Here is a 16,410-nt window from a genome sequence, read left to right on the forward strand (position 1 = left end):
ATATTCCCTGCAGTTCAAAGTTCATGGAAGGCATGCAAAAAGTATTAAATACAAAAAAAGGCAGCACTGGATACAAACAGCCATGAAAGGAAAAGATCATAGTATAAAAGCAACTGAGTTGCCCTGGGTGGGAGGTGATTCCCTTGTTATCCTAAATATGGGCCAGATACTACTGGGTGCCAGCTCTGTGAGACCCACCGTCCTTGGAGGAGTTAAGAGATTTTAAGGCAATGTTTCAACACGACTAAAGTGTTAAAAATGGAAGTAATACCTTCCAGTTAGGAGACTCTGCAACACCTTTTGATTGACGATCTCCATAGCACGGTGTGGTGGGGGCCATTCCTTCATCTTCTCTAGATCATGAGTGAGGAAACCTGTGGATTCTCTACTTTCTGGAGGTGACAGAGGAAGCCAAGCCAACGGGAAAAGCCTGAAACAATAATAGTATATTTATAGTGAGATATTATAATTTAGGCACAGCTTTAATGCATTTGGTTGACTGGTATAGTAACACGAAAGTATTTCAGTATAGCAGGAAATAAAAGATTTCTGGGTCACTAGGGGGATTATTCTGGAGACAAATATGCTTTGGCTCATTAATCCAGTAACAATGCTGGCACCGTTCCTGTCATCTTGGCTCTGTCAAATGTACTTAACATTAACATGTGCATGTTCCATTTGTGTATTGCTATCTTACCAACTGCTATCAGTTCTGGAAGGTCAACAATTTAGGAATTAAATTGACACTATAAGAATATAAAGATGCCTTATAATTTCTAAGCTTGACTGAAATTTGGAAATTCTCAACCCTCTTTCATATAGTTTCCCCACACATCCTTCCTGGCTGGCTGACAAGTCAAAAGAAACTCCTGTTGTTCCCACCAGCACCGGGAAGACGGAGTTCAATGAGCTGTGCATCTAGAGGCCGCAAAGGCAAATACAAGGCCTACATACAGAGAACCAACACACACAACCACATACCATTCCTCCGCTGGCAGAGGACAGAGACTACGTCATTATGCATCTCCCGCTGGCAGTCAAGAACCGAAGATCTGTACAAGCTGGGAGGCAATGGCACACAATAAGGGGTCACGGTCATTGTTTTCTTTTGTATGTCTTCTCATCAGGGTCAGGCAAACTATTACTTACAAGTTTTGTTCCTTGTGCTGGCAATAGAAGCATCGTCTCTCAGCTCCAGAGCCACTTTTCTCAACTTGACCTTTGGAGACTGCCTGACAGTTGATGCTAAGAAGCAGAGTGAATGGTTTCAACACACACACACCATGCACACACGCATACCCCCCCCCACATACATGTACACTCAGAGACACACACAGGGACATCAGATACACTTAAACTGTCACTCAATAAATAATAAGAGAAAAAAAAGCAGGACTTTTTTTTTAACTTAGAATTTTAATTATGTACATAAATAGCAACATGAGAACGAGGAGTTCTAAGGCTTATACATTATCTCTAGGTGAAACAATTTCAGATTAGTCCACTTGGAGTATGGCATCACCCAAGATAACAAAGAGGCCTAGTATAGTTTTTTCTGAAGAAGAATGCCAATTTACTACATTCAATACTGACTTCTCTGCCATTTTTCTGCAGAAATACTGGTTTACCATATGGAGTTTCCAATGTTTACCTATAACTAAAAGAAAAAGAAAAACATAAATAAACAGTTCCCCCCAAAATAAAAACAGCTCTAAGATTTTTGCAATTTGAAAATTCTTTAGGTTTAAGTGATCACATCAAATACTTATAATACCATTATATGACCATGAGAGAAAACTGTAATTATTCCCATTTTATAAATGGGTACACTAAAAACCGGAAAGGTTTTGTGTTACATCAATACTACATGCAGCCCCGCCCTCCCAGTCCAACCTCCGATCTGTTTAGTAAGAAGGCGCCCGTGTCTGGCAGAGCCGGTGTGAGACCAAGAGACAATCCTTCCCAGCCGCCGGGATAATCAAGAGTTTTGGCCGGAACTTTGAACACACACCGAGATACTGAGGAGCCAGACGAAAAGCACAGACTATGGCGCTGAAACGGATTAATAAGGAACTTAGTGATTTGGCCCGTGACCCTCCAGCACAATGTTCTGCAGGTCCAGTTGGGGATGATATGTTTCATTGGCAAGCCACAATTATGGGACCTAATGACAGCCCATATCAAGGCGGTGTATTCTTTTTGACAATTCATTTTCCTACAGACTACCCCTTCAAACCACCTAAGGTTGCATTTACAACAAGAATTTATCATCCAAATATTAACAGTAATGGCAGCATTTGTCTCGATATTCTAAGATCACAGTGGTCTCCTGCTTTAACTATTTCTAAAGTTCTTTTATCCATTTGTTCACTGCTATGTGATCCAAACCCAGATGACCCCCTAGTGCCAGAGATTGCACGGATCTATAAAACAGACAGAGATAAGTACAACAGAATATCTCGGGAATGGACTCAGAAGTATGCCATGTGATGCTACCTTAAAGTCAGAATAACCTGCATTATAGCTGGAATAAACTTTAAATTACTGTTCCTTTTTTGATTTTCTTATCCGGCTGCTCCCCTATCAGACCTCATCTTTTTTAATTTTATTTTTTGTTTACCTCCCTCCATTCATTCACATGCTCATCTGAGAAGACTTAAGTTCTTCCAGCTTTGGACAATAACTGCTTTTAGAAACTGTAAAGTAGTTACAAGAGAACAGTTGCCCAAGATTCAGAATTTTTTAAAAAATGGAGCATGTGTATTATGTGGCCAATGTCTTCACTCTAACTTGGTTATGAGACTAAAACCATTCCTCACTGCTCTAACATGCTGAAGAATCATCAGAGGGGGAGGGAGATGGATGCTCAGTTGCCACATCAAAGGAAGCAGCATTATTCTAGCAGCATCCATCTTGTGTAAGCCTTCCACTGTTAGAGATTTGAGGTTACATGATATACTTTATGCTCATAACTGATGTGGCTGGAGAATTGGTATTGAATTTATAGCATCAGCAGAACAGAAAATGTGATGTATTTTATGCATGTCAATAAAGGAATGACCTGTTCTTGTTCTACAGAGAATGGAAATTGGAAGTCAAACACCCTTTGTATTCCAAAATAGGGTCTCAAACATTTTGTAATTTTCATTTAAATTGTTAGGAGGCTTGGAGCTATTGGTTAATCTATCTTCCAATACACTGTTTAATATAGCACTGAATAAATGATGCAAGTTGTCAATGGATGAGTGATCAACTAATAGCTCTGCTAGTAATTGATTTATTTTTCTTCAATAAAGTTGCATAAACCAAAAAAAAAAAAATACTACATGCAGATTCTCAGCTAGCTGGGTATCTGAGATAAACAGATGGATAGGTGAATAAATTAAAAATAAATGCTTAAAAGGCACAGGACACACTACATCGCTCCCCTTCTGAAAACCAAACAACTACATTTCCATCCATCTGCTGGAGGAGAGCATGATTATATCATTGCTAGTCTGACGCATACCTTTCCTCACATCACCCCATCATTCTTTTCTGGAATGAAACACACATCAAATCCAAAGACACCAAAGACAAACCAACTCTTCTCCAGATTGCCTTTTTCCTAATACGTAATGAATCTACTTAGCAATTAGAGGTTTATAAATATTTTAGAGGCCAGTGACTACTCACTTGATCTTTTAATATAAAACTAAAAATTCTTAAACATCTAAACCACTAACTTACCTTTTCTATCTCTGTTTATTAATCTGTTTTGAACTTCTCTAAGAATTCAATAGATTTACTGCATTGTTAAAAAAAAAAAAACTACAAACTGCCAGTAATCTATATTAATAAGGATTCAATAGATCATGGTAGTCCATACTAGGAAATTATGAAGCAGCTAAAGGAGGAATGAGATAGATCTATAAGTACCAACAGGGAAAGATGTACACAACATATTAAGTGAAAAAAAAGCAAGTTCATTCATTCATTCAACATAACTAAACATAACACTGTCTACAAAGTATTCTTACCAAAAAAATTGAACCTAAATCTGATTTAGCCTTCAGATCCAACTATCAGTTTATGGGAAATGAAGAGAGGAGAGGAACCAAGAGATAAACAGAATGACACTAAATGGATGCACTCAGCCACAGCCAGAGCATGGGAAATTTAAAGGACAAATAAGCCCAGTTTTTCAACAAATAAATGATAAGAGAAAAATGAGGGAGAAGGAACTATTACAGTTTAAAACGGACTTAAAACATCTGAAAATAAGGACAGTTTATATCTTTGTAAAAAAATAAAAGGGACTTAAGAGACTCATCAGTCAAATGCAGTGAGCAGATCTTGTTTGGATCCTGACTCAAACAAAATAACTGTAAAAAGTTATTAATGAGACAATCAGGGAAATCTGCAAACTATCTGAATATTAGATGATATTATGGAATTAGTGTTAATTTCTTTAGGTGTGATAATAAAACTGCAATATGTGCCTGCATGGAGCTTTCAGTGTACTTGCAAAACAGTACAAGGAATATGATCTCATTCTATCAAAAACCCAAAAGCATGTATGGATGCGTGTGCATGTGCATGTGTGTGTGTGTGTATGTGTATGTTACACATAAAGAAAAAAGTCTGGAATGATGTACCAAACTATCAACAGAAATTACCTCTGGGAAAGGAATGGAGGACAAGACAAGCTTTAAAAATATTTATCTAAAAAAAATTCTTTACAACAAATATGCATCACTTTTATAATTAAAAATTACGTCTCCAATAAAGAGCTAACAAAAATTAAAAATGAAATCAAGGCTGTGTATATAGTAAGCTGAACTCTGGCCCAGAATATTTTTGAAAGAATGAAGTGGATATGTACATAGTTTTCCTTTATTCTGTGGCTCGTTGCTCCTGTAAAGAAATATAACCATATTCAGTGTAAAGTCTCTGAAGGACATGTGTGACTTCCTGGCTGCTTACCCACCAGTCGCCTTTCTAACAGCATATCTGATGCACATCGGGCCCCACTTTCCAGAGATGCCAGTTCTGCGGTGGGGTCTACGCCTCTGCTTTTTAAAAAGCTTCCCAGGTAATTTGTATAACAAAATTTGAGAAATGCTGATTTGGGATTACTATATGAAGGGCTGTGATGTGAAAGAGGATCTGGATTTATTTTCTGTGACTGCTAAGGCAAGATCAGACCATTGTGTAGGAGTTACAAGGAGACGTATTTTTGCTTAGTATAAGAAACAGCTCCTTAAAAATTAGGACTGCCCAAAGATGGCTGTCCTGTGGGGTGCTTTTCCTATCAGTGGAGGTGAAAAGTGGGAACACACAGGGCTACAGAGAATTTACGCTTGAGGCTGGGGGTTGGGCCAGATGATCCTTTTCAAATTCTAAGATTGTATGACTCTCTAGGTCTCTGAAAACACGGAGACAACTTGAGAAAGAAAACCTCGAACCCAGAACTTTCATGAGTTTTAAATAGTAGCCATGACTTATGATAAATGCGACACTGATTTTTTTAAACAAGTTTCTATTAAAAAGAAAATGCATATTCATTGCAAAAAATTTAAAAATACATAAAGTTCTATAGAAGAAAAAATATAAAAATCATCCATAATCCTACTATCTGAAGATACATACTTAAATTTTCGTTGTATTTCCTGGTCATTATCCTCTCTAAAAACATATCACACTAGTTTTTTTTTTTAATTTAATAATTGTGCATATGTTCCCATGCAATTAAATATTATTGAAACATAATAAGATTCCTCTTTATGGACATACCATAATTAAACCATTTTCCTGTAGCTGAATATTTAGATTGTTTCCAAATTCAGTATAATCTAATTACCATGAAATCATAAGTGCTATTATATAATTTTTAATATATACACAAAATAATATTAACATAACTAGTGTCTTCTATGTAGCAAGTACTCAATGGGTAAATATTGAACATATGAATGAAAACAAATGGTGAACTGAGTATACGACCAGAAGAAATCACACTTATTGACTTTATCAGATACCATCCTAAATTTCTCTAGACTCAAGTTACTCAAATCTACAAAGAAAGACAATGACACCTATGAATTCCCTATGTCACTTACTCTATATAATCTTGAGCTTCTCTACAATAGTCATGCATTCAGCAAATGTTTATTGAATGATTATTAGATGAATACAACTGTGCTTACTATAGTGAAATGCTGTCTGAAAAAAAATAAGCCTAAGAAATAACTGTTTGAAATAGGTTTATAGACAAATCCCAAATGTCGAGTTCTAGCTTGTCTAAAAAACCCAGGTACTTCTCAGGAACAAACACAATTAAAAAGTCATAGCACTTAAGCCCAGAAATTAAAGATGGAATGAAATATCATCCTGACCCTTATGTGTCCACACAAAGTTGAAATGGCTATAATGAATCAAATTAAATTAATTAAAGACAAGTCATTTCAATTGGTGCTAATAATGCTAAAAATAACCACAGAGTTTTCTTGTTCTTTACCTGATTAAAGTGGGTAGAGCATGGAGTATTCTACTTATTTCCGGGTGAATTCTTCACATTTTCCGACTTATAAAACAGAAAGTAAGAATATTAATGCAGTTTGAAAAGAAATAGTAAAACTTCTAAAGAAATAGTAGACTGTTTCAAAGTGCACATCTTCACCATGTGACTGAATATTATCTGATGCAAAGTGACCCATGTCTCGGTAAACTGAAGGAATTACTAGGGCTCCCTGAGGGCCCTGCTGTAGAAAGTGACTCAGGCACAGAGGAGAGCAGGAAATAAAGCTCCATTAATCCTCACTACACAGATTCGGCCAGCAGCTGATTTGATAAAAAATCCAATCAATAGTGAAAAGATTTCTTTACTACTTCATGCCACTGTAATTGTTAAAGAAGGTTACTGAATCACTTTGCTGTACACCTGAAACTAACACAACACTGTAAATCAACTATACTCCAATAAAAAAAAAAAGAATAGTCATCATGATCTGAAACTAAAAAAAAAAAGGTTTCACACCTATGGGACGGTTTCCTGTGGGTACTCCGCTCCGTATATCATCCACCATAGGGGCCAAATCACAAAACATGTTTACTCTGGAAGAGGTTATAACCAGACGGCACCCATTCCGCCTGGCCACCATCTGGGAACATATAATTAGGTCACGTCATCAATGAGAAGTAAGGTAGGAAAGGTTCTAGTGGGAAAAGTTCACGTACTAAATGTTTAAGGCCTTACTTTCTTTCCCAGATGTTTTTAAGACTTTAATTCTGAAAACACATTAATAAGACCTGATGTACGTCAAGGATCTGAGCTCTCATGAGATGGCAATCTGAAAAACACTAGGCTGTAGTTGGGTGGGCAATAGGGATGTGATTCTGCGGTCTAGACTTGGTGCAGGTTCTGCCGGTGGCCTTCTCTCAAGAGTTATCCATGGGTGAAGGAGCGGGGAATGTGAGAAAGCAGGAACACATGCCTAACCCTGTAATTTCAGAGCATGGTTTCTAGGCAACTTCAGGCTTACTGAAGTGGTTAAGAACCTGTCTCTAAGCATAGTGATCATACATCTTGGCTTGTCCAAGTTATACATACTGGTTTATACCTATTGTCCCAGCATAATTAATAGTGCCCCCTTTCACTCTCAAGAGTATCCTGGTTTGGATGATAAATTATATGGTCACCCTATCTACAGACCACATTCACTTGATGATGGAGTTCTGGGGAAAAAGGCCATACGTATTGCTTGGTGGATCATCATACAATATCCAGGTCTACTTGTTGCTCTGAACAGAGCTCTACAGGACTCAGCACCTTTGCCTTACGCTATTCCTTGAGAGCCACTTTCACACACACACACACACACACACACACACACACACACACACACACCAGAGGCGTTCTTGCTGTTGCTCTTCCAACTTGCCAAGCTGTTTCCTGGGATAGGACCTTTGCAAAATAAATCCCTTGACCTAGACTGGTCAATTCCAATTTTGGCCTGGCTAAATGCTATTCATCCTTTAGATCAAGGCTTTCCCCTGTCCTCTGCCCTTCGATTCAGATAAGAACCTTTTATTCACATTGATAGCACCCATGCACTTCCTGATTCGTGTAATTCTTTCATTCATGTTTGAATCCTTCACAAATATGTATAAGTTTCATGAGGACACAATACTCCTAGGACCTCCTAGCACACAGTATTCAAACATTTGTTGAATAAACAAATGAAATGAGGTAGAACCTAGAGACCTGATGAGTGTTGAAAAAAAAGTTTGGGTATGTAATTAATGAAGAAGAGATAAAAAGAGGCTTATGAAGGCAAATGAGATAACCATGTCCAACAATTGGGTCTGTCATAAAAACCATGTGGTTCCCTACTTAGTTAAATGTATTTTAGGTCTGAATTACCTTAACATAATGCTTGCCAAATACTTCTAGTGATATTCTTATATATTCTACTACCTATATTTGCCAGCAACTCAATCTCAAAAATATAAGATAAGATATATTATCTTAGAATAAGATAAGAATATAAGATGCTAAATTCATAAGCTTCTTTTATCCTTTGGACATTAAGAAAATGAGCACATAAAAACATTCTTCTGGTTGAAGAAAACAACTCTGTTGCTAGGTAATTTTTCTTGTTTGATTACATATCACTTATAGTATAACAAAACATGACAGTCAAATATCTCACTAATGAAATATTGAACCCATCCACCCTATTACAAATCAGATCTCTCTTGGCAGAAACCATCATCATCTCAGCAAAAACAACATTCTGACTTCAAAAGACAGTTTGTGACTTAGCACAAGCCAGAAATCAATTTTTTTTGCCTTTTTGGACAGATTTAAAATATTTTACAATGCAACCATTCTCCTTATATCTAATTTCAATACATATTGGGTTTCATTGTTTTTTTAAAGTGATTGATACATTTTATTTAACCCAACACATCTAAAATACTATTATTTCAACATGTAATCAATATAACATCAATCAACATTAAAATTATGAGATAGTTTAACAATCTTTTTATTTGTACCATGTCTTCTAAATTTGGTGTGAATTTGCGCTTACAGCATACCTCAGTTCAGATTAGCTACACTTCATGTAGTCAACATCTGGTGCCTGCCATATTGGATTGCAAAGGGCTAGAGGAATAAGCTAAACAGCACTGCACTGTGATGGTTAATTTTATTTGTCAACTTGGCTAAGCTACAGTAGAAATTTTATTTTCTTACCATGTCCATGAACATGAATAATAATTTCTATTAGCAAAATTGAAACATTTGTTTTAATCAAAATATTTATTTCTAATTAGTATGCACTGCCATATGAAGGGGGATTTCCAAACTTTTGAGGTACAGCAATCCACTTGAAATGTCTGATCCCCCTCACCAGTTGAATTATTTTGATCAATTACTTAACTCCTCCAAAATGCAGTTTCCTCCTTTATAACATGGAGATAATAATAGAACCTGCCTCACAGACTCTTCCTGAGCATACAGTTAGCACCCAGGGCCAAGCTCACAGCAAGTGCTCAATAAAAATGACCTATCCCAAAAGAAATGAAATTGAGTTATCTGTAGTGACATGGATGGACCTAGAGACTGTAAGTCAGAAAGAGAAAAACAAATACCGTGTGCTAACACATATATATGGAATCTAAAAAAAAAAAAAAGTTATGAAGAACCTAGGGGCAGGACAGGAATAAAGACGCAGACGTAGAGAATGGACTTGAGGACACGGGGAGGGGGAAGGGTAAGCTGGGACGAAGTGAGAGAGTGGCATGGACATATATACACGACCAAATGTAAAATAGATAGCTAGTGGGAAGCAGCCACATAGCACAGGGAGATCAGCTCAGTGCTTGGTGACCCCCTAGAGGGGTGGGACAGGGAAGGTGGGAGGGAGACGCAAGAGGGAGGAGATATGGGGATATATGTATACACATAGCTGATTCACTTTGTTATAAAGCAGAAACTAACACACCATTGTAAAGCAATTATACTCCAATAAAGATGTTAAAAAAAATTACCTCTCCTATGTGGTAGGTCACTTAACTTTTTTGATGAGGAAATAAAAGGTAAACATAAATGACCTGTTAAAGACCCCAGTGAAATTCCAGTTCACTGGATGTGGTAGGCAGAATAACGGCCCCTCAAAGATGTTTGCACCCTAATCCTGGAACCTGTGACTGTGCTACCGTACATAGCAAAGGAGAATTACGGTGGCATTGGAGTTAAGGTTGCTAACCAGCTGACCTTACAATAGGGAGATTATCTTGGATTATCTGGGTGGGCCCAATTGAATCACATGGGTTCCTATAGTCTAAGAGGATGGAAGACAGGGTCAAAGAAATGGGACATGAAAAGGACTCATCTACAGCAGCTGGCTCTGAAGAGGAAGGAAGAGGGCTGGGAGTCAAGGAATGCTGCAGCCTCTAGAAGCTGGAAACTACCGTCAGCTGACAGCTAGCAAAGCAGACCTTGGTCCTATAACTGCCAAGAAACTAAATTCTGTCAACAACCTCAAGGAGCAGGAAGCGGATTCTCCCCTGGAACCTCCAGAAAGGAACGCAGCCCTGCTGACACCTTGATTTAGCACCAGACTCCTGACCTACAGAGTCTAAGATAATAAATTTGTATTACTTTCAGCCAGTAAATTTGTGGTCATTTGTTATGGCTGCAATAGGAAACTAAAACAGATAGGAGGACTTTTGACTAAGGAGTATAATAAGCCCTAGGGCTCCATTTTCCATCAGGAAATGTTACCTTCTCCTATGCAGATGTCACATGACATCTATCATGGTTACCATTTCTAAAGTCTGTCCATTTTCTCAGCTTCTCACATGGATAAACTCAATCCTTGAAACAGCCCCATGTGGTACTAACCCCATTTCCTAAGAGCACCAGAGCAATTTTCCAAGGTTTCAAGGCTTGTAAGAGGTGGGGGTGGGGTGGGAGTGGGGGAAGAGCCTGGTGCACCCACTCTTGAGTCCACTCTCTTGGCCACCAGGCCATGCTGCATCCTGCCTTGTCTACCTTTCCTCATACCAAAAGTGTATGCCTTTTGAAAAAGGAGACTTTTTTTTTCAGGATTTCTTACTTTTTATTTTGCTAAGTAATGATGTTTAAAAAAAAAAGAAAGGGACTTCCCTGGTGGCACAGTGGTTAGGAATCTGCCTGCCAATGCAGGAGACACGGGTTCAATCCCTGGTCCAGGAAGATCTCACATGCCGCGGAGCAACTAAGCCCATGCGTCACAACTACTGAGCCTGCGCTCCAGAGCCCACGAGCCACAAATACTGAGCCTGTGTGCCACAACTACTGAAGCCTGTGCGCCTAGAGCCTATGCTCCGCAACAAGAGAAGCCACCGCAATGAGAAGCCCACGCACCGCAATGAAGAGTAGCCCCTGCTCCCCACAACTAGAGAAAGCCCACGCACAGCAATGAAGACCCAACGCAGCCAAGAAAAAAAAAAAAAGAAAAATCATTGCCTAGTACCTTTATTTCTTAGAATTTTAAACAGCAAAGACTAGAAAGGGCACAAATTCAGAACAAATTTAGCTTTATGGAAAACCCACCACATTGTCCTTATTTTTATTTTATTGTGGTAAGAACACTTAACATGAGATCTGCCCTCCTGACAAATTTTTAAGTGTACAATACAGTAATGTTAACTACAGGCACTATATTGTACAGCAGGTCTCTAGAATGTATTCATCTTGCATAACTGAAACTTTATACCCATTGATTAGCAACTCCCCATTTTCCCCTCCCCCCAGCCCCTGGCAACCACCACTCTACTCTCTGCTTCTATAAATTTGACTATTTTAGATACTTCATTTAAGTGGAATCATACAGTATTTCTCCTTCTGTGACTGCCTTATTTCAAAGATGATCATTTTTAAATCACATAACTTACAGCAAAACTTGAGTGTGTTTAGAAAGCTAAGGAATTTCGAATGGAGAAAAAGAAAGCAGGACACATTTACTCAGATTGATGGCTGCTGCTTCCCTTTCATTTTCCTGCTGAGCCAGCAAAGGCTTGAATACAACGATTAAACGCTCAGCTTTAGAAGTTCTGCTCAGTTTTCATGTTAGTAACAGGTTTATATTTCTTTTATATTTTCCTTACCTTCAAAGAATTATTAAGATTTTTCTTTTTAGTTATTGTTGGTCTTTAACAGTCATTCTACAATTCTTTGATAGTAACTTGTCACATTTTTTAAAAATCTAGTGAAAATTAAACATGACTTTTACTGAAACACACTGCTGTGTTTGGCTAATGTAGAAGACAACTCCAAAAGAGCTATCTGTGACCCTGGGGCCTGACACCCACAAATAGCCACCATCTCTGAAACTCGGGCTTTGAGCTGGGACTATTCTGAAAGGGTTTCAGATTAGCAATGGACAATCAATAGTTTCATGCTTTTATTAAACACCTAGAGTCAAAGAGTGAAAACCGTAATGGAAAAGATCTATGAATCAACTACATTAAGTACTTCTGATCATCAAAAGACACCAAAACTGAAGAGGCAAGCCTTAAACTGGGAGAAGACATCTGCAAACATGTGACCAAAAATATTAGTATCTAGGAAAAAATAAAGAACTCTTATAAATCATTAAGAAAGGAACTAATGACCCACATGAAAAATGGCCAAAAAGGGCTTCCCTGGTGGCACAGTGGTTGAGAGTCCACCTGCCGATGCAGGGGACACGGGTTCGTGCCCCGGTCCGGGATGATCCCACATGCTGCGGAGCGGCTTGGCCCGTGAGCCATGGCCGCTGAGCCTGCACGTCTGGAGCCTGTGCTCCGCAACAGGGGAGGCCACAACAGTGAGAGGCCCACGTACCGCAAAAAAAAAAAAAGGAAAAAAAAACTTAAAAGGAATATCGAGTCAGAAATAATCATGGGCAAGACTAAAGTGACAGGGATAAAGACTTAGGTGATAAAGCCATTAAGAAAAACAGGGAAGTTACTTCCTACTGTGGAAGTCAGGATAGTAGGTAGTTTGGGATGGAAAGAGAGGAATGTGATTGGGGTAAGCTACATGGAAGGGCTTCTGGGGAGGCTGGCAAAATTCTGGGTTTTTGTCCTAGATGATGGTTACAAGGGTGTGTCCCTTATAATAATTCACTCAGCTATAAAAAAATCAATTTCAAAATTGTTGAAAGAAAGCACATTATTGTGGCAACTGAGGAAATCTATGGACTGTATATTAGATAATGATTATGTAAACAATGAAATGTCAACTTTCCTGAGCATGATAATGGTATTGTGATTATGTCAGTAAATGGCCATGTTCTTTAGAAATATATGCTGAATTAGATACGGGTAGAAAGTGCAATATCTACAACTAACTCTCAAATGGTTCAGAAAAATAAAATACACATGTGTGTGAGCACCCAAGCATGTGTAAAAAGACAAACCAAATGTAGCAAAACATTAATTGGTGAATCTACGTGAAGGGTATATTCATTATACTATTCCTGCAACTGTTCTGTAGTTTTGAAATTTTTTTTCAAAATAAAAATTGGGGAACAAAGTAAAGACACACACATGCACACACACACACATACAAACACACCCCACAGTGAAAAACTATTTTAAAGGCACTAGACTGGCAAAAATGGAAAACTTGTCATCTAGTAAAATTGACGTGCAGACCCTATGAACTAGGAATCCTGGCCTAGAAAAACTCTTTTTTAAATTAAATTAAATTTAATTTAATTTTGGGCTGCATTGGGTCTTCATTGCTGAGCGCAGGCTTTCTCTAATCATGGCAAGTGGGGGCTGCTCTTTGTAGTGGTACGCGGGCTTCTCACTGCAGTGGCTTCTCTTGTTGTGGAGCACGGGCTCTAGGCGTGCAGGCTCAAGTAGTTGCAGCATGTGGGCTCAGTAGTTGTGGTGCACGAGCTTAGTTGCTCCGCAGCATGTGGGATCTTCCCGGACCAGGGATCGAACCCGTGTCCCCTGCATTGGCAGGCGGATTCTTTTTTTTTTTTTTTTTAATTTTATATTTTTATTTTTTTATTTTTTTATTTTTTTTTTGCTTTATAACAAATTTAATCAGTTTACATATACATATGTTCCCATATCCCCTCCCTTTTGCGTCTCCCTCCCACCCTCCCTATCCCACCCCTCCAGGCGGTCACAAAGCACCGAGCTGATCTCCCTGTGCTATGCGGCTGCTTCCCACGAGCTATCTACCTTACGTTTGGTAGTGTATATGTGTCCATGCCGCTCTTTCACTTTGTCACAGCTTACCCTTCCCCCTCCCCATATCCTCAAGTCCATTCTCTAGTAGGTCTGTGTCTTTATTCCTGTCTTACCCCTATGTTCTTCATAACATTTTTTTTTCTTAAATTCCATATATATGTGTCAGCATACAGTATTTGTCTTTCTCTTTCTGACTTACTTCACTCTGTATGACAGACTCTAGGTCCATCCACCTCATTACAAATAGCTCAATTTCATTTCTTTTTATGGCTGAGTAATATTCCATTGTATATATGTGCCACATCTTCTTTACCCATTCATCCGATGATGGACACTTAGGTTGTTTCCATCTCCGGGCTATTGTAAATAGGGCTGCTATGAACATTTTGGTACATGTCTCTTTTTGGTTTTTTTTTAATTTTTTTTATTTTTTATTATTTTTTTTTATTTTTTTATTTTTTGCTTTACAACAAATTTAATCAGTTATACATATACATATGTTCCCATATCCCCTCCCTTTTGCGTCTCCCTCCCACCCTCCCTATCCCACCCCTCCAGGCGGTCACAAAGCACCGAGCTGATCTCCCTGTGCTATGCGGCTGCTTCCCACTAGCTATCTACCTTACGTTTGGTAGTGTATATATGTCCATGCCGCTCTTTCACTTTGTCACAGCTTACCCTTCCCCCTCCACATATCCTCAAGTCCATTCTCTAGTAGGTCTGTGTCTTTATTCCTGTCTTACCCCTATGTTCTTCATGACATTTTTTTTCTTAAATTCCATATATATGTGTCAGCATACAGTATTTGTCTTTCTCTTTCTGACTTACTTCACTCTGTATGACAGACTCTAGGTCCATCCACCTCATTACAAATAGCTCAATTTCATTTCTTTTTATGGCTGAGTAATATTCCATTGTATATATGTGCCACATCTTCTTTACCCATTCATCCGATGATGGACACTTAGGTTGTTTCCATCTCCGGGCTATTATAAATAGGGCTGCTATGAACATTTTGGTCCATGTCTCTTTTTGAATTATGGTTTTCTCAGGGTATATGCCCAGTAGTGGGATTGCTGGGTCATACGGTACTTCTATTTGTAGTTTTTTAAGGAACCTCCATACCGTTCTCCATAGTGGCTGTACCAATTCACATTCCCACCAGCAGTGCAAGAGTGTTCCCTTTTTTCCACACCCTCTCCAGCATTTATTGTTTCTAGATTTTTCGATGATGGCCATTCTGACTGGTGTGAGATGATATCTCATTGTAGTTTTGATTTGCATTTCTCTAATGAGTAAAGATGTTGAGCATCCTTTCATGTGTTTGTTGGCAGTCTGTATATCTTCTTTGGAGAAATGTCTATTTAGCTCTTCTGCCCATTTTTGGATTGGGTTGTTTGTTTTTTTGTTATTGAGCTGCATGAGCTGCTTATAAATTTTGGAGATTAATCCTTTGTCAGTTGCTTCATTTGCAAATATCTTCTCCCATTCTGAGGGTTGTCTTTTGGTCTTGTTTATGGTTTCCTTTGCTGTGCAAAAGCTTTTAAGTTTCATTAGGTCCCATGTGTTTATTTTTGTCTTTATTTCCATTTCTCTAGGAGGTGGGTCAAAAAGGATCTTGCTGTGATTTATGTCATAGAGTGTTCTGCCTATGTTTTCCTCTAAGAGTTTGATAGTGTCTGGCCTTACATTTAGGTCTTTAATCCATTTTGAGCTTATTTTTGTGTATGGTGTTAGGGAGTGATCTAATCTCATACTTTTTCATGTCCCTATCCAGTTTTCCCAGCACCACTTATTGAAGAGACTGTCCTTTCTCCACTGTACATTCCTGCCTCCTTTATCAAAGATAAGGTGACCATATGTCTGTGGGTTTATCTCTGGGCTTTCTATCCTGTTCCATTGATCTATCTTTCTGGTTTCGTGCCAGTACCATACTGTCTTGATTACTGTAGCTTTGTAGTATAGTCTGAAGTCAGGGAGCCTGATTCCTCCAGCTCCATTTTTCGTTCTCAAGATTGCTTTGGCTATTCGGGGTCTTTTGTGTTTCCATACAAATTGTGAAATTTTTTGTTCTAGTTCTGTGAAAAATGCCAGTGGTAGTTTGATAGGGATTGCATTGAATCTGTAGATTGCTTTGGGTAGTAGAGTCATTTTCACAATGTTGATTCTTCCAATCCAAGAACA

The 16,410-nt window shown here is 38.4% G+C and overlaps 2 protein-coding genes across 5 annotated transcripts in view; one reads left to right on the forward strand and one right to left on the reverse strand.

The window, feature by feature from the left end:
* Window positions 1-313: 313 nt before the first annotated feature.
* Window positions 314-16,410, reverse strand: part of APOO (apolipoprotein O) — a 79,991-nt gene continuing 63,894 nt past the window's right edge. The window contains exons 8-12 of one of the 4 annotated variants that reach the window (XR_014292440.1): window positions 7,019-7,142; window positions 6,500-6,565; window positions 1,140-1,657; window positions 982-1,052; window positions 314-430 (exon numbers count right to left, since the gene is read on the reverse strand). Coding sequence is in view for 3 of the 4 variants with exons in the window: in XM_082609422.1 (XP_082465548.1) it covers window positions 6,534-6,565; window positions 7,019-7,142 (156 nt within the window). In the remaining variant the exon portion in view is untranslated. Of the gene's footprint in view, window positions 431-981; window positions 1,053-1,139; window positions 1,658-4,782; window positions 4,897-6,499; window positions 6,566-7,018; window positions 7,143-16,410 lie in introns of those variants that run through there. The other 3 variants (XM_082609422.1, XM_082609423.1, XM_082609424.1) reach the window with 3 other exon arrangements.
* On the forward strand, window positions 1,891-3,088 carry LOC309796387 (ubiquitin-conjugating enzyme E2 D3). The gene has a single exon (XM_082609425.1). It carries the CDS (start codon window positions 2,047-2,049, stop codon window positions 2,488-2,490), a length of 444 nt encoding a protein of 147 aa, XP_082465551.1. The 5' UTR covers window positions 1,891-2,046; the 3' UTR covers window positions 2,491-3,088.

This window comes from Mesoplodon mirus (assembly GCF_964341445.2).
Source record: "Mesoplodon mirus genome assembly, chromosome: X".
NCBI classification, from domain to species: Eukaryota; Metazoa; Chordata; class Mammalia; order Artiodactyla; family Ziphiidae; genus Mesoplodon; species Mesoplodon mirus.

Bases quoted from the DNA above. Each gene is read 5' to 3' on its own strand.
- LOC309796387 (XM_082609425.1), top strand. From the start codon at position 2,047: ATGGCGCTGAAACGGATTAATAAGGAACTTAGTGATTTGGCCCGTGAC.